This window comes from Hyperolius riggenbachi, chromosome 2 (genome assembly GCF_040937935.1).
Source record: "Hyperolius riggenbachi isolate aHypRig1 chromosome 2, aHypRig1.pri, whole genome shotgun sequence".
NCBI lineage: Eukaryota > Metazoa > Chordata > Amphibia > Anura > Hyperoliidae > Hyperolius > Hyperolius riggenbachi.
The window spans coordinates 59641608-59660643 of record NC_090647.1 but is presented as its reverse complement, the minus strand read 5'-3'; the positions used below and the strand labels follow the sequence as shown (position 1 = coordinate 59660643).

The window sequence follows — 19036 nt, the reverse complement described above, 5'->3', positions numbered from 1 at the left end:
ACCCAGCTCATCTAGCTCCTCATGTTGGCCTACATCAGGGATGTCCAACTCCAGGCCTAGAGGGCCATATCCATGCCAGTGTTTAGAATGGACTGGGAAATGGAAAAATGTGTTCTACTTGATGAACTGCACCTTTCCTCATTCAGACCCATCAATTAAAGAGTACCTAAATTACAAATTACAGTTTGCTTTAAACCTAATAAGTTGCCAAGATGTATAAAATCACATATGATAAAGTGTGATTTTCTCACCCCCAGGGTCCGTATTCCACATATGGGCCCATATGCAATTCCCTTTTTCACCTGAGTTTTCTCCTAGGAGATCATTTTTCATCTCATCTTCAATTTAAAAAAACTTTTCAGCACTTTTCAACTTAAAAAGTACCAAAAAGTAGGTGAGAAAGTACTATTAAAATTATTTTGAGTATTTTCTTGCTTGCTGGTGGCTTAAAAGAAATTTTATTGCAAGTTTAAAATTATCACTGAGGAGAAAACTCATGGAACTCACTCTTGAAATCCCTACCCCCGTGTGAATTTGGGCCCTAGGCCTTTTTTTTTCCTTTCCAAACCATAGGTGCAAAGGATGCTGGGGGATTGATGTCTTAACCTCACCCCTCATGTCCATGTGATCTAAACTAGGCAGACAGACAGATATCTGAAATAAGAATTATAGCAGACAGACATGATAAGACAGGCTGCAGCAGTTTTCATGTGTCTTCTCTCTCCTACACACTGTGACAAGAGAAGTAATTTGATCCAGGCAGGCAGACAGCAGGGGAGGGAGGGGCAGGGGAGTTAACTAGGCTGAAGAGGAGGGCACAATGCTTTCAGCTTCAGGTAGAATAAGGAAGTGCTACTTACAGATATACATGTGAGTCTGTTCTATTCAATATGATGTACCATATGTAAACTTTATATTTTCATCTAACTGTACAGAGTGCCTAGACTACATATATGTATTGCTATTCAGACTTTTTTTTGGCTGGAGTTGGTCTTTAATTTGAGCTGTGCCAAAAATGTGTGAGACCCTCAGCCCTTGAAGACTGGCATACATGAACTGAATTTATAATTGACATATGAGGTGGTCTCCTAATTTAAACCCTCCATCCAGCTGAGGCTATTATCAGTGGGGTAAATCCAGAGGTGTAGACCCTACAGCCACAGAGGAGCCGGGGCTTTGCAACGTTTTACCGCCCCTATTTTCAAAATAGTAGACCCCACTCCAGAGCAGCCTTTTATTGGAAGGGTGGAGTCATGGGGGCTGCACTGTTATAGAGGTGGATCATAGAGGCCACACCCGCTCATGCATCAGGTATGAACATAAGGGGGACTTTATCAAAGTTTTGCTGGGGGGAGGGGGGCATGATTTGTGGCTTTTCTCCAGAGTAAATATGGGGGGGGGGGGTGGGGGGGGGCGCTACACAGTAAAATCCTCCTTTTTCTCCTCAGTGGTAGATATAGGTGTCACATGCTACTTACTTTAGACCTTTCATCTTGGGGAATACTGCTTGGCCCACTGATGCCGCCAGTTGATACACCCTTGACTTGGACAGGGTGATCAGTGTAGAGAAGTAGGAACGCTACAACCACCAATACATGACCCAAGGGAGCAGGGATCATAGGTCTCAAAACGTACAGGCAAACAAGAATGTCCCGCTACACCATGGATGGGTATAAAACTTCCTTCAATTTTATTGGGACATCAGTAGATACAAAAAGGCTGATGCGTATCGGAGCGCTGATGCTCCTTCATCATAGCTATGATTAAGGAGCCTCAGAGCTCCGATATGCGTCAGCCTTTTTGTATCTACTGATGTGCCAATAAAATTGAAGGAAGTTTTATACCCATCCATGGTGTAGCAGGATATCCTTGTTTGCTTGGACAGGGTGATATTTGAAAACAGCCGTGCCTTTAAATGTTAAAGCTGCCCACCTCTGAAACCTCTGGCGCTTTCCTGTGTCTCTTGCAGAACTCGTACATTCTGCATAGGACCTGACAGGAGACTTTTTTGTGAAAAATAACGGCAATAAACCTACAATGAGATCATTCTCTGCGCCCAGAACTCATTATTGCAACATCCAGATGAAGAAAAATAGCATACAGAAGCTGTTAATCATGGACCCGGTTTAATTGCTGAGGCCGGTGCCAAGATTTAAATGTGCTTTCCCTCTCCGCAGCCCTCCAGATGTCCAGATAGGCTGTAAAATATACAGCTGGCGACAGAGATCACGGAGCAGATTAGAACTGTGCTGAATGCATTCTCCCAAGATTGCTGCTAGAGGTGGCAAGCAATCTTATTACAGGACCACTCCAGCAAAAAAAGTAAGCAGATCGCACTGATTTTGGGCTAGTTCATCCCCTCATGGGGGATTCTCAAGGTTTTCTTTGTTTTCAAAAGCACAGTTTAACTGTCAAAACAATAAGACACAAGCTAGACTCCCTGCTTACATGCACACTATTTTGGCAGTTATAATTAGCAACTGCCATTCAGGAAATGCTTTTGAAAACAACCCCAAGAATCCCCCATGAGGAGATCGACTATTCCAAAATCTGTCTGTTCTGTTAGATTTTAAAAAAATGTTTTTTTTTTGTTTTGTTTTTTTAGCTGGAGTGGTCATTTAAAGGACCACTTTACCAAAAAAAGTAAGCAGCTAAAATCTAACAGAATTGACTGGTTTTGGTCTAGTCCATCCCCTCATGGGGGATTCTCAGGGTTTTCTTTGATTTCAAAAGCATTTCCTGAACGTCTAATTGCCAAAATAGTGTGCAAGTGAGTAAGGAGACTGGCTGGTATCTTAATGTTTTGGTAGTTAAACTGCTGTTCAGGAATTGCTTTTGAAAACAAAGAAAACCCTGAGAATCCCCCACGAGGAGATGGACTAGTGGAAAACCTGTCGGTTCTGTCAGATTTTAACTGCTTACTTTTTTTTGCGGTAGTGTTCCTTTAATTAGGATGGCAATAGCAAGGTGAGGATCGTGTATCGGTGAGGCCAAGTAATGGCATGCTGCTTTATGACTTGTGCCAAGTCACATATGTCCAAAGCCTCCCTACAAATATGCTGTTCAGCCAATCAGCAATTGTCTTTCATCCTTCTGACTGCCCTAAGTCTAGAAATATAGAATCTGTATGGCTGTCATTAGTGTTAGGACCACTATCATGAAAAATTCTAGCATTTAAAATAATTTCTAACATTTAAAATTAATGTGTATGCATATGTGTGAGATTTGCATTTGTTCCAGAATAAAACGCACTATAAATTACTCTCTGAAAAATAAAGTAAATGTCAGATTTGTTAGATTTTTACTTCCTTACTGTAAATTACAGGAACACCGGAGAAAAGTAATTTATGGTGCATTTTACTCTGGGAGAAATTTTCTTCTTATGTATTTTTAATTTTAAAATTTTCTTTTGCAATAGTGGTCTTAGAATGATTTACAAAACAAAGAAAATTCCTGTTGCATTTCATATGTCGGAACTAATATTTGCCTCATTGCATGTGTTGGGGTTTGCTGCATTTCATTTGTTGGAGGTAACAGTTGTTGCATTTCATGTGTTGGAGGTAACGGTTGTTGCATTTTGTGTGTCAGAGGTAACGGTTGCTGCATTTCATGTTTTGGAAGTAACGGTTGCTGCATTTATTATTTGATGGCTACTTTGGGGTTATTGTTTTCCACATTTGGCATTTTGGGAACTCATGATTTCTAAATGATAGCATCGTCTGTACCTCCATGATGCGAATGTCCAGTTACACCACATCATGCCGGAAATGCTGCTTTCTTATATGTTTTGGGAGCATTGTCTAATTACCCTTAGGGTAATTTTGCCTAACCATTTTGGGAGGAAATTCTGGCCCACTGCCTCAATGTTAAACCAATACATTGCAGTTAGCTCCGCCCACGTGGTGTCATGGCCATGCCCATTTTCTGCCCCTGGCACCGCACAGTTCCTGCAGGTAGGCAAAGGCACACAGACCAGGTAATAAGAAAAAAAATAGGGGACATATAGGACCTATTTGAGAAAAAAAAATTAAAATCTGACAAGATAGCTGCCTACTTCTTTTAGGTGTGTGGTTTAGACACTACTGACCAGAAAGATCCGCAGGTCAGCCAGTCAAATTATGTTGTTTAAAAGGAAATAAATATGGCAGCCTCCATAACCCTCTCGCTTCAGGTCCCCTTTAAATACATAAAGAAACACAACAATCATTATTGACTTCATGAAATAGCTGCAGAGTAGTTCCGCCACTGTGGTAGTTCTAGTCACTCTGCTCACTGTTGGAACACACAGTTCTACATTCATTGCTTCTTACCATATTTCATTTCTCAAATTCCCTCCTCATCATGACGGCATCAGAGAGCATTTTCCATCCCGCAGTGCTGATATCGGGTTACAGGTTTGGTTCTCATAGAGGACTACAATGCCAGGAGAGCCTGTACAACTCATTTCTGCAGGCTGCGCGGCCGCTGGCCTCCCGAGCTACGAGGAAAGCTAACGGGTCTGCAATGAGTGAGGAGGAAGGTTACTGCATTGCATGTGCCAGTCTATCATCTACCAGCAACGGAAGCAGGGATGTGAATGGTTGCCTCTTCCTGCAGAGACCCTGTGCCTCTCCAGGGCAGGGTATACGATTGCCATTTTATAGGACTGGGGGGGAGAATAAACTACAAAATGATCAATGAAAAAAGGAAAAATCTTACAATTAAGTCCTGCACTATTCTAAAACAATAGATAGGATGGATCAGGGCATTCATAATATAAAGACCCAGGTTAAGACTGCAATCACCATTAAAGCTAATGGGAAGTGAAAAAACACAAACAAGCCGATACTTACCTAAGGAGAGGGAAGGCTCTGGGTCCTATAGAGCCTTCCTGTTACTCTCACGGTCCCCTCGTTCCAGCGCTGGCACCCCCATTTGAATCCCCTGCGGCGAGAGACTTCAGAAGTCTTCGGGAGCCCTGGTGCTCCCGAAGATAGGCGGCTTAGTACTGCGCATGCGCAAGTGCGCAAGAGAGTGTGCTAGTGTAGGCGCAGTATGGAGCCGCCCGTCTTTGGGAGGACTCGGGCTTCTGAAGACTTCCAAAGCCCCATGCGATGGCAGAGAGCAGTGTTTGACCAATCGGGCTGTCTGGGCCATGCCTGCGCAGTAGCCCATGACTGGTCCAATCGGTCGGATACTGCTACAGGGGGAGACTGCACTGGAATGAGGGGACTATGAGAGGAACGGGAAGGCTCTATAAGACTTAGAGCCTTCCCTCTCCTTAGGTAAGTATCTGTTTGTTTGTTTTTCGCTTCCCATTAGCTTTAAAAGTAGACAATTTCTACTAAATCCAAATGGTACTTTGAGGAGCAGCTGATTCGTCACTAATTAATTTAAGCCCCAGTTAAAGTGGACCCAAATTAAAAATACAAGATTTCAGAAATAAAATAATTTTTCTAACTTATAATAATAAATAGCAGCCTTCGTTCAGCTGCATGATGACAAATATAAAATATTTTACATTTATTGGAGGAACCCCTCCCTTCCTTTCATATTGCCGGGACAGAATCCAGCAGACATTATGGTCTGGGACAATTAATACGCTCTTTTGGTTTCCAGTATCAACTCTAGGCTTATGACACCCAAATTAACACCTCTCTACGCTATTGTCTTGAGTCCATGTCTATCTGCTGTTTTTTTTTTTTTTGCATTCATGTCACTCCATTTCCTTAAACGTAACAAGAGTAAAATGAAGATCCCTAACCTCAACTCTACACAATACATTTAGCTTAACTTTAATTGTACTGCTTAGAGGTCGTCATGAACCTGTGTATCCCTGATTTACCTGACCTAGTTATCCCTGACTTACTTGACCTATTGGTGTTAAGACTGCTAATGATTCAAACATCGGGTCCTCTTCCATTTTGGGCACCCAAAGGGATGCCTGCATTTCTCGAAGGCTTCAGTAACTATTATATAGATCTTGGTCAACAAGGCACTCGTCTTTGGGCACTATGCTTATGAACAAGAGGCATACACTCCTAGAACATGATAAACAGTATGGTGGCACACCACACTTAAAGAGAACCTAAACTCAAAATTAAAACTCAAAATGACCATACACAGGTATACTTACCTCCTGTGTAGTCTACGCCTCAATCTCTTTCTCCTCTCCTGCCTCCCATTTGTCCACTGTGATCAATGGAATTCACCTTCCTCCATTTTCAAAAGGCCATTACCCCATAACAGATTCCTGGTCAGCACACTGTTAAACTGTAATATCGCCCACTTGAGCCATAGGGAAACATGGACATTACCTTGCACATTCAGTTGTAACTGACAGCTGCTGATATATAACTGACAGCAACTGGTATATCTCAGTTCTGACAAAATATTGTCAGAACTGGAAGGGATCACTGTAAGAAGAAAATGGTGAGCCTCTGAGAGGGACGGACGGTGAGGGTAGTATGTAATATTCATTTGCAGCTGCGTCATGTGTTTATTCTAAATAATTTTACCCGTTTCATGTTCCCTTTAAGATGTGAAAGTATTGTAATAGTACTACTGCTAATGATGATTGCTACGCCCATTCTAACATCTGTTTTATCCTTTCTTTTTTTTTTTTTAGCTTCAAGGCTCATTGAAAAGAAGGCTGGTGGTAAATGTAGCTCCACCAAATAGCAAGAGGTCAAATGGTGTCTCGGATAATTCCTTCCTCGACTTTAAGAAAATTCGAGCCAATGACTGCCTAAGCTCTGGGCAGAACATGTATCATGGGGTTGATGGAGTGAACACATCAATGAATGGAGTCTTACCAATGGAACAAGTCCTACACAGGAAGAACAACAATGCAACCAATGACTGTGCCGCTAATGACTTGTTTAATTCGACATTAAAAGATATAAAAAAGGAACCTGGAGAGAGTCTACCATGTGACAAACACCTTGACCCTCGGATATCTCATGAAAACTTATTTCGGTATGGAGATGATTCTGGAGAGCAACTTATGGATCCAGATCTGCAAGAACTATTTAACGAATTCACTTACATTTCTGTGCCACCTATGAGTGATCTTGAATTGCAGAACATGATAAATATAACCATTAAGCAAGATGAACCCTTTAACATAGACATTGGGCAACACAGCCAGAGAAACCCTGTGCCCTCCACACCATTGGATAAGGTTGTAATTAAAACGGAATATTCCCCATGTCTGAACCCTACGCGGGTTGGGTCACCACAAATAAGGCCTTCATCCACAGGACCACCTTTTTCCATGTCTAGTTCCCCTTTAACTTCTTCGGCTAGTGTTACTGTTCCTCACAGCCATGGCCAACAACAGGTGTCATCTTGCCCAAATCGTCTAAACACCTGGCAGGAACTATCTCATGCTCAACAGCTGAAACAGATAGCTGCCAATAGGCAAAATAATTTAATTCAGCAGCAACAAACTGGTCCATCTCCGAACTGGTCAAGTGTCCAAGCAACAGGACAGTCATCAAGACAATATGGACTGGAGAAAGTTCCAAGTCCTTTTAGGTCACAGCAGTTAAGCCCTCGTGGTACATCAGGGAGTCCAGGTTCTGTGAGTACAAATCAGCAAAAGTCGGTGGGTAATTACCTCTATAAAAATAACTCTAATTTACAGAGTGCCTCTCTTGATATGATGAAAGCTCAAGATGCTAATAAGAACTCTGTTAATGCCAGTCACATGGCTGAAGAGCAACACCACGGCCTTACCAAACCTCTGTTCCACTACAGTCCTGAGCAAGCCAGCCAACCAGGGTCATCTGTTTTGGTACCGCCAAACAAAGCTATGTTGCCATTTCCACAGCAGCAGAAATCTAACCCATCTCAGCAGCATGAACAAGCACAGCAGGTTAATTCCATGGCTAGCAGTCAGTCACTTCCAAGGTCGGGAGGCTTCCAGCAAAAGATGGTTCTTCCAAAAATGCAGCAAAGTCAGCAAATGCCTGGAATGCAGTACACGAATGTGCATCAGCAACAGGTAGTGTGCATGTGTGTCCATAAAAACTCCTGTGTATATTTCTCTTTGAATCTCAGGTACTGATTTTGGGTAGTTCTTCTGTGCAGGGCATAGGTTTTAAGCCTCATTTGTAGCTTCACTTTCTTAGCAAGCTCTATAGTTTACTATGGGGAGAACGCAATGAAACGCTGTGGTTAATTAAGAGTGGTTGCTTCTATGTAGATGCTGTTTATAATGCCTTTTTGACCACTGTCAACTACAATGCCTCTTAAAGGAGTCATCAGGCAAAAAAAGAAAAATGAGTTTCACTTACCTGGGGCTTCTACCAGCCCCATGCAGCCACCCTATGCCCTCGTACTCACTTACTGCTGCTCTGGTCTCCCTCCGTCAGCCAGTTTAGTTTTTGCCAACCTCCGGGCGGCGGGCCGCATTGCGTACATTTTTACGCATTCCTGCTGGTGCAGGAACATTAACACATACATTTTTACGTGTTAGCGGTTCAACGCGTAAAAATTTACTCATGGAACTACTCAAGCGTAAAAATGTATGTGTTAATGTTCCTGCACCAGCAGGAATAGTAAAAATGTACGCAATGCGGCCCGCCAAAAACTAAACTAGCTGACGGAGGGGGACCAGAGCAGCAGTAAGTGACTACGAGGGCACAGGATGGCTGCATGGGGCTGGTAGAAGCCCCAGGTAAGTGAAACTAATTTTTTTCTTCTTTGCCTGATGACTCCTTTAAAGAGGAACTTTAGGGAAAAGGGGAAAAAAGAAATCAATACATTGCAAAGTGAGAAGTTAAAAAATAGAGATCAAGAAATGATGGATATTCGCTACGTAATGTGTTCATGTTGTTTGATCCACAATCAGCCTGCATGTACTCACCTTTCCTACTAGTAGGCAAGAAAAAAACCAGACTGCACCAACTGTAATTATTTAAAACTACACTCATTAACAATGCGGTAGGCTAAAAGTTTTTCTTTTTTTTATGGATCTACATTTGCACAGAGGGAGATACTGGTTGCTTGGCAGTTGGAAACAGCTGTTATTTCTCACAATTGGCCTCAATTCACTAAAGTTTAGACTACTATACTGATGATTTTGAGTCTCCTGATGGTGTGGTGTAAATCAGTTGCATCAAAAGGGAATTCACGAATTATTACTGAATGTTTTAGACCTGTTTTTAGACCTGATCTAAAACATTTGGTAATTAGGTTGGTAAAGCTGGGGAAATGATCAAAAGATGCAATTCACAAACAAGTAGCTATGACTGACATCCTTCTCTTCTGATGAGCTCTCCTTTGGATACAATACCTCACAGAATTACTTAACCGACAGAAATCAGCTGGTCTAATGTCTGTCAGAAAAAGTGGGCGTGGTTACTATTTGTTTGCCTTTGTGAATTGCATCTTTTGATCATCTCCCCTGCTTTACCGACCTAATTACCGAATGTTTTGGACCAGGTCTAAAAAACAGGTCTATAACATTACACCAAACCATCAGTAGACTAAAAACCATCAGTAGACGAGTCTAAACTGCTTAGTGAATTGAGGCCTATGCAACAAGGTTCTCACACAGGAAACTGTCAGGACCTAGGTCCTGACATCACACTGTGGGAGGGGTTTCTCCACAAAATCGGCCATACAGTCCCTCCTGATCATCTATTCAAGAAAAGGTAAAGCTTTCTCATGGGAAAGAGAGTATCAGCTACTGATTGGGGTGAAGTTCAATCCTTGGTTACAGTTCCTCTTTAATTATGTCCATAGGTGCTTGTGATGTCTTTTTTGACCACTGTCAACTGCAGTGCCCCATAACCATGTCCATAGGTTAACACAGTGGCATTCTGTGAAGGTGATAGGATACCACGTTCATGTGACCAAGTCTACGTTTGGGTAAAACAAGTTCTCTTTGTGACTGTTCTTAGGTCTGATGTTTGTTAGGAAGCATGAGGACAACGATCAGACATACACACACAAGTTACAATCTAAGAATGTCTTCCAAGTCTGGAAAACGTTAAATAACAGAAGTTATTCAATAAACTTGCCTTTGTTTTTATTTAGAAAAAAACTGTTTTGCTATTAGGTAACAAACATGTGCTGTCCTCACCTGGCTCATAGCACAGTATATTTATTTATTATTTATTTATTTATTGTATTTATAAAGCGCCAACATTTTACGCAGCGCTGGACATTAGTTTAGGTTACAGACAATATTTAGGGGTGACATACAGCAAAATGACAACACAGGAATACAAGAAAGACCAGATCATGCAACACAGTAGGAGTACAAGGTAATGCTTAGCCAGTCTTTGGATGGAGCATGGAGATTAGGCAAGTTAGGTTCACATAAATGCATAGCATGGGTGCACAGTAATGGAGGTGCATGATCAGGTAGGACACAAAAGGAGGAGGACCCTGCCCAAAGGCTTACAATGTAGAGGGAGAGGTAAGGACACGAGAGGTAGGGGACCAGAGTTCAGCTGCGGGTTTAGGGCACTTGTGAGGGGTGGTAGGCCAAAGTGAAAATGTGAGTTTTGAGGGCTTTCTTGAAGATGTTGGAGGAGGGGGCTGCCCTAATGGGTGGAGATAGGAAGTTCCATAGTGTTGGAGCAGCTCTTGAGAAGTCCTGGAGGCGTGCATGGGACTGGGTGATGCGGGGGGCGGTTAGGCAAAGTTCATTGGAAATATAGAGGAACTTGCCAAAAAGTTTTGAAATACAAATTGTGGTTTGCATTCGCTTGCTTGCACCTGCAAGTGAGGAGTTATAAGGTGCCCACTAATGATACAATCTGAATTGTATAATTTTACCAAATCAATGAAGCAGGAGGGTAAACAAAGTGAATATACCTTGAATGGATACTTTAGGTAATCCCACATGTTACATAAAAGTGGTAACATTGTACAATCAAGATTGCATCATTAGTGGATGCCTTTAGAAAGAAATGTGGGCTGTCCTCAGTTATTAAAGAGAACTTGAAGTGAGAAGTATATGAAGCCTGCCATATTTTTTAAACAATACCAGTTGCCTGGCAGCCCTGCTGATCTCTTTGGTTGCAGTAGTGTCTCAATAACACCTGAAACAAGCATGCAGCTAATCTTATCAGATCTGACAATAATGTCAGAAACACTTGATCTGCTGCATGCTTGTTCAGGGTCTATGGCTGAAAGTATTAGAGGCAAAGGATCAGCAGGATAGACAGGCAGCTGGTATTGCTTAAAAGGAAATTAATATGGCAGCCTCCATATACCTCTCACTTCAGTTGTCCTTTTAGAAAAACAATTCTATCTACAAGTTCAAGCACACAATAACAACCATTTTATTATACATTGGAGTTGATAGGTTAGCCAGGTATAGGTATCCCCAGTATAGGTAGCTATACATTGAGGTTGATAGGTTAACCAGGTATAGGTATCCCCAGTATAGGTAGCTATACATTGTGGTTAATAGGTTAACCAGGTATAGGTATCCCCAGTATAGGTAGCTATACATTGGGGTTGATAGGTTAGCCAGGTATAAGTACCCCCAGTATAGGTAGCTATACATTGGGGTTGATAGGTTAGCCAGTTATAGGTACCCCCAGTATAGGTAGCTAGGTATATAGGTGCCCACAGAATAGGTAGCCAGGTCTATAGGTACCCCAAGTAAAGGTTAGCCAGATCTATAGGTGCCCCAAGAATACGTTAGCCAAGTATAGGTCTCCCAGGATATGTTAGCCAGGTACAGGTACTTCCAGGATAGTTTAGCCAGGTATTGGTGCTTCATGTATAGGTAGCCAGGTCTATAGGTAGCCTGGAGGGGGGGCAGCAGGCACACAGTGGGGGGGAAGGGGGCCCACTCCCCTCCCTCACCTAGGGCTCCTCCTTCAGCACTCCCCCCTCCAGCGATTAGCGCAGCAGGGCAGACAGGCAGGAGATGCTAACTTACCTCTACCCGGCTCCAGGCGACAGAGCTCTGCGTGACGCTGCTCTTTTATGTCTCCCTAATGCTGCTCACTGTACTTCCTGATTAGCAGTGTGTGCCTGCTGCTCCCCCTTCCTGCACGGCACCCCCTCCTGCCCCTAAAAACAGCCCCCAGAAGCTTTTCTCTCCACAAGGCCCCCCACCCCTTGCAGCTGAACTCTTTGCAGGGCGATTGTTACGCCCCTGATCTGAGGGTATTTGCCGATGGCAGGAGCATCTCTGACTACAGCCTGGGATGACCCATCACAGGGCTGCCACGGCTTGCCTTGCCAGCGTCCCCCACACGATCATTTTTAAGTAAATAAAAGTGATTCTCTGTTTATTCCCGGGGTTAGTATTTTTCCATATCATAGCATCGGCGGTGTCAGAGCGCTAGAATAGCCGGGTTGCAGGCAGGTCACAGTCACTCTAATTTACATTGGCAGTGGTATGTGGGAAAGCTTGCACAGAGCTCCACTGTGTGTTTTATTTTGCCTGAGATTTGACTTTTCTGAGAGCAACATTCAACAGATCCACATAAAACCGAGAGCGCGGGAGCCAGCGAGAACACACACATCTGTGGAAATCTTATTAACGCGCCATGGTCATGCCTGAGGCCCAGCCGGCCAGCCTCTCTCAGCACTGACTCATATGTATCCCATACTGAGCGCACATACATCTTCCCAGTGCATGGTGCTGATACCAGACTGAGCTTCATGTAAACATGTAATAAGGCTCATGTGGAGCCAGAGCCAGGACAAGGTCCTCCAGCACCCAAGGCTGAGACACCAGCGTGCGCCCCTCAATCTCTCCCTCCCACCCCAGCCGTCACATACTTATTGCTGTTAGACTAAAAGGTGCCCCAGGGCCCTCAACAGCATAATCTCTAGTTATCTGGCTTGCAGTCACTGCCATGTATCTCCTTTTCTTATTTTCTTTTTGCTTCAAACACAATAGGGGAATGATAGCTGAGTGAGTTGTGTGCCCCCTCCTAACTGTGCCCTGAGGCTGGAGCCTCTCTCGCCTCTGCCTCGGAGCAGCCCTGTGTGGAGCTACACTGCCTTAGGGCTGGAGCCTACTAGGCATCTCAGATCGTAATTGCTTGTGTTTTATGCAAGCGCAATTTCTTGCAGTTTTTATAGCGATTTTAAAAGTGGTAGCTTCTTGCCAGTGATTGTGATTTGTAATTAGCAATTCCAATACTGATAGGTTGTTTTTTTTTTTTTTTTTTTTGCATGTGTGTTTGTCAATGTGAACGTTTTCTGCAGCTCTGTGAACTTCCCTTCATCCAGGAGACAATAAACAGGAAGTATCACGGTGCTTTTAAAGCATTATGGGTAAAACAAGGGCTTGTGGGTACTTCCTGCGTTTTAAAATCACACACAAAGAGCTATTGTGGAGCAATTTATTAGCGGTTTGACAGCGATTACATACTTAAAATTGGAGGGCAAATGCTCCCAAAATGCTGCATGCCCTGCGATTGCAATTACCTTAATCGTAATCGCTTCAGTGGGTTCCTCTCCAGTCACTTACATTGGCAAAGAGTTTTTAAAAATCGGCAGAAATTTATGGCGATCCAAAAATGCTGGCTTAAGTGCTTTAGTGGGTCCCAGTCCTCAAAGCAAACTAGAAGTGCGAATACTTAGGTACGTATTATGCCATCCAGGCAGTTCAGGAAAAGTTACAATGTTTAAATTTCTTCAGTAAGTGTATACAATGTTTCAGTCCCTTCAGCATCAGCAAGTGTATACAATGTTTCAGTCCTTCTGCATCAGTGTCTCAGATTACAGCCTGGAATCTCTCTCAATAGAGGTGCTGATGCTATTAGGTGCAGAATAAATACATTTACTTACATAACAAAATACAGTCAGTGGCGGCTCCAGGATTTTTTTTGAGGGGGGGTGCTATGCAGGTGCTGGACCAACTTCTGGGGTAGCCGTGTGCCACAGCAAAAAATGGTTGTGGCTATAACCTGCTGTAAAAATGGGCGTGGTTATGACCGAATGAGGGCGGAGCTAAGTGTGATTTAAAGTGAACCCGAGGTGAGAGTGATATGGAGGCTGCCATATTTATTTCCTTTTAAACAATACTAGTTGCCTAGCAGCCCTGCTGATCTATTTGGCTGCAGTAGTGAACTGAATTACACCAGAAACAAGCATGCAGCTAATCTTGTCAGTTCTGACAATATTGTCAGAAACCCTTGACCTGCTGCATGCTTGTTTAGGGTCTATGGTTGAAAGAATTAGAGGCAGAGGACCAGCACGGCAGCCAGGCAACTGGTATTGCTTAAAAGGAGATAAATATGGCAGCCTCAATATTATTCTCACCTCGGGTTCACTTTAAAAGTGCAACGCAACGACAGTGGGCCCAAGTTTTGGTGACCCTTTACCCCAGAAAATTCACATCATTGTGCAGGTTTTCTCAAGAAAATACACATAATGTGAGCAGATTTGCCCAGAAAATACGTTCAATCACGTCGGCAGATTTGACCAAAAAACACGTTCAATCATGTGGCAGATTTGACCAGAAAATACGTTCAATCATGCCGGCAGATTTGACCAGAAAATACGTGCAATCATGTGGCAGACTTGACCAGAAAATATGTTCAATCATGTGGCAGATTTGACCAGAAAATACGTGCAATCATGTGGCAGATTTGACCAGAAAATACGTGCAATCATGTGGCAGACTTGACCAGAAAATATGTTCAATCATGTGGCAGATTTGACCAGAAAAACACTTAAATCATGTCGGCAGATTTGACCAGAAAATACGTGCAATTATGTCGGCAGATTTGACCAGAAAATATGTGCAATCATGAGGCAGGTTTGAACAGAAAACACAATCATGTGGCAGACCTGACCAGAAAACACTTCAATCATGTGGCAGACTTGCCCAGAAAACACTTCAATCATGTGGCAGACTTGACCAGAAAACACTTCAATCATGTGGCAGACTTGCCCAGAAAACACTTCAATCATGTGGCAGACTTGCCCAGAAAACACTTCAATCATGTGGCAGACTTGCCCAGAAAACACTTCAATCATGTGGCAGACCTGACCAGCAAATACACCTGCTAATATATAAATAAAAAAAAAAAACATTTACTCACCTGCAGAAGACCTCCTGTCCCGTCCTCCGTCCGGTGCGCAGCTTCCGCGATCTTCTGCCAGCCAGCAACTGAAACTCCCGCGCTGAGAGCAGAGCTATGGGAAAATGGGGGCCAAAGCCTTGCAATGCAGACTTGAAGTCTCCAGAGCAGGGCTTCGGACACCATTTTACCATAGCCACGCTCTCCCACTGCCAGAGCTGCGGGCTGCTGCTGGCAGTGAACTGACGCAGCGTCTGTTAGAAGCCGAAAGTCAGTTCATGCTGGGGGGTGCTTGGACAAATTTAGGGGGTGCTTCGGCACCCCAAAGCACCCCCCTGGCGCCGCTGCTGAATACAGTACATAACTTATAACACAGGAAAAAAATAATTTAGTAAAATTAGTAACCCTTAACCCCCCCTACTTAGCCCCTAACCTTAACCACCCCCTTCCCCTCCTTAACCCCCTTTTTAACTCCTAACCTTAGCCCTAACCATTCACTGCTCCCTAACCCCCAACCTTAACCTCTTCCCCACTCCTTAACTGTCAACCTTAACCCCGCTCCTCAACTCCTAACCTTAACCCTAACCCTCCCCCTCTTTAACCCCTAACCTTAACCCTTAAAGAAAACCTAAACTGAAAATTAAAAGTCAAAATAAGCATACACAAGTCATACTTACCTTCCATGAAGTCTACTCCTCAGTGCCTTTCTCCTGTCCCGCGTCCTGTTTGTTCACTGTGATGAAGGGAATTTTCCGTCCTCCATTTTGAAAATGGCCATTACTCATAACAGCTTTCTGGTCAGCACACAGTTAAACTGTAACATCGCCCACTTGAACCATACGGAAACATGGACATTACCTGGTACATCAGTTTTCCTCTCAGCTAAAACTGACAGCAACTGATATTTTATTGACAGCAACTGATATATTTCAGATCTGACAAAATATTGTCAGAACTGAAAGGGATTATTGTCAGAAGAAAATGGTGAGCTTCTGAAAGGAACTGATGGCAAGGTAACTATGTAATGTTCATTTGAAGTTACCTCATGTGTTTATTTTAAATATTTTTACTCAGTACAGGTTCTCTTTAGGCAACCACCCCTCCTTAACTCCTAAGCTTAAAGAGAACCCGAGGTGGGTGTGAAGAATGTTATCTGCATACAGAGGCTGGATCTGCCTATACAGCTCAGCCTCTGTTGCTATCCCAAACCCCTCTAAGGTCCCCCTGCACTCTGTAATCCCTCATAAATCACAGCCAAGCTGCTGACAAACAGCTTGTCAGAGCTGGATGTGTTTATCTCTATAGTGTCAGTCTGCTGCTCTCCCCGCCTCCTGCAGAACTCCAGTCCCCGCCTGCATCCCTTCCCTCCCTGCTGATTGGAGGGAAGGGACGGGGGCAGGGACCGGAGGGAAGGGTGGGGGAGCAGCTGAGACTGACACTACAGATGTAAACACAGCCTCACAGCACGGCTGTGATTTATGAGGGATTGCAGAGTGCAGGGGGACCTTAGAGGGGTTTGGGAAAGCAACAGAGGCTGAGCTGTATAGGCAGATCCAGCCTCTGTATGCAGATAACATTCTTTAAACACACCTCGGGTTCTCTTTAACCCTTCCTCCTTTCATAACTCCTAACCTTGGGGAGGGGGTTATGGCTAGGAGTTAAGGAGGTGGGATTAAGGGTTAGGGTTAAGGGTAGGCATGAAGGAGAAGGGGCAAAGTGGATAAGGTTAGGAGTTAAGGGTTAGGAGTTGAGGAGGCTTAAGGGTTAGGGTTAAGGTTAGGCATTAAGGAGTGGAGGCAAGGAGGTTAAGGGTTAGTGTTAAGAAGGGAGAGGTTAAGGTTAGGAGTTAAGGAGGGGGAGGTTAAGAAGGGGGGAGTTTAAGGTTAGGAGTTGAGAGGGGAGGTTAAGGAGGGGGAGGTAAAAGGGGTTCTGTGGATAGTTTTTAAAAAACAAAAACTGACATTTACCTGGGGTTTCTATCGTCCCCCTGCAGCTGTCCTGTCTCACACCATCCTCCAATGATCCTCTATTCCCCGCCGGTCACAGTCCAATTATTCGTCTAACTAGACGAATACAACTGCGTCTGCGGAGTAAGCGCTTCGAGATGTGAGCGGGAGCTAGAACACACGCTGCCGTGCAGGTGCAGTTAGACTAATAATTGGACCGTGACTGGCGGTGGGGAACGGAGGATCGTAGGAGGATGGCGCGGGACAGGAAAGCTGCAGGGGGCCGGTAGAAGCCCCAGGTAAGTGTCCATTTTTGTTTTTAACTATTCACAGAACCCCTTTAATGCTCGAGGCATCCCTGCACAGTATGGCCATGCTGATTCAGGGATGGTAGCAAAGAGGGCTCCAGCACTGGATTGGTGGTTGGAAGGAGGATGACGTGGCAAGCTTCTGGAGGAACAAGAGGCTTCCCTCTACCAAGGTAAGTTTATAACTTTTGCTTTTTTAAAACTACAGGTCTACTTTAAATGTCACACTTTTTCACAATAGTTGTCCTTTAACCATTAAACAGGGAACTCTTGTATATATCTGTTTCTTTCTCCAGGGAGTGACCAATAGTACCACTCACACCATTAAATAAAAGGGCCCAAAACAGGTGCAAGAAAGCAACAGCCTGCTCTCAGACCACAATGGCTGCTGAGACATACAGTGGGTTGCAAAAGTATTCGGCCCCCTTGAAGTTTTCCACATTTTGTCACATTACTGCCACAAACATGATTCAATTTTATTGGTATTCCACGTGAAAGACCAACACAAAGTGGTGTACATGTGGGAAGTGGAACGAAAATCATACATGATTCCAAACATTTTTTACAAATAAATAACTGCAAAGTGGGGTGTGCGTAATTATTCAGCCCCCTGAGTCAATACTTTGTAGAACCACCTTTTGCTGCAATTACAGCTGCCAGTCTTTTAGGGTATGTCTCTACCAGCTTTGCACATCTAGAGACTGAAATCCTTGCCCATTCTTCTTTGCAAAACAGCTCCAGCTCAGTCAGATTAGATGGACAGCGTTTGTGAACAGCAGTTTTCAGATCTTGCCACAGATTCTCTATTGGATTTAGATCTGGGCCATGCTAACACATAGTTATGTTTTGTTTTAAACCATTCCATTGTTGCCCTGGCTTTATGTTTAGGGTCATTGTCCTGCTGGAAGGTGAACCTCCGCCCCAGTCTCAAGCCTTTTGCAGACTCCAAGAGGTTTTCTTCCAAGTTTTCCCTGTATGTGGCTCCATCCACCTTCCCATCAACTCTGACCAGCTTCCATGTCCCTGCTGAAGAGAAGCCCCCACAGAGCATGATGCTGCCACCACCATATTTGACAGTGGGGATGGTGTGTTCAGAGTGTTGTGCAGTGTTAGTTTTCCGCCACACATAGCGTTTTGCATTTTGGCCAAAAAGTTCCATTTTGGTCTCATCTGACCAGAGCACCTTCTTCCACATGTTTGCTGTGTCCCCACATGGCTTGTGGCAAACTGCAAATGGGACTTCTTATGCTTTTCTGTTAACAATGTCTTTCTTCTTGCCACTCTTCTATGGAGGCCAACTTTGTGCAGTGCACGACTAATAGTTGTCCTATGGACAGATTCCCCCACCTGAGCTGTAGATCTCTGCAGCTCGTCCAGAGTCACAATGGGCCTCTTGACTGCATTTCTGATCAGAGCTCTCCTTGTTCGGCCTGTGAGTTTAGCTGGATGGCCTTGTCTTGGTAGGTTTACAGTTGTACCATGCGCCTTCCATTTCTGAATGATCGCTCGAACAGTGCTCCGTGGGATGTTCAAGGCTTTGGAAATCTTTTTGTAGCCTAAGCCTGCTTTAAATTTCTCAATAACTTGATCCCTGACCTGTCTGGTGTGTTCTTTGGACTTCATGGTGTTGTTGCTCCCAATATTCTCTTAGACAACCTCTGAGGCCGTCACAGAGCAGCTGTATTTTACTGACATTAGATTACACACAGGTGCACTCTATTTAGTCATTAACACTCATCAGGCAAGGTCTATGGGCAACTGACTGCACTCAGACCAAAGGGGGCCG

The 19036-nt window shown here is 43.9% G+C and overlaps 1 protein-coding gene across 2 annotated transcripts in view; it reads left to right on the top strand.

Moving 5' to 3' along the window:
* MAML2 (mastermind like transcriptional coactivator 2) overlaps positions 1-19036 on the top strand; it is a 218422-nt gene that overhangs the window by 105818 nt on the left and 93568 nt on the right. For both annotated transcript variants that reach the window (XM_068266841.1, XM_068266840.1), the window contains exon 3: positions 6608-7987. In XM_068266841.1, the coding sequence (XP_068122942.1) occupies positions 6608-7987 (1380 nt within the window). The remainder of the gene's footprint in view (positions 1-6607; positions 7988-19036) is intronic.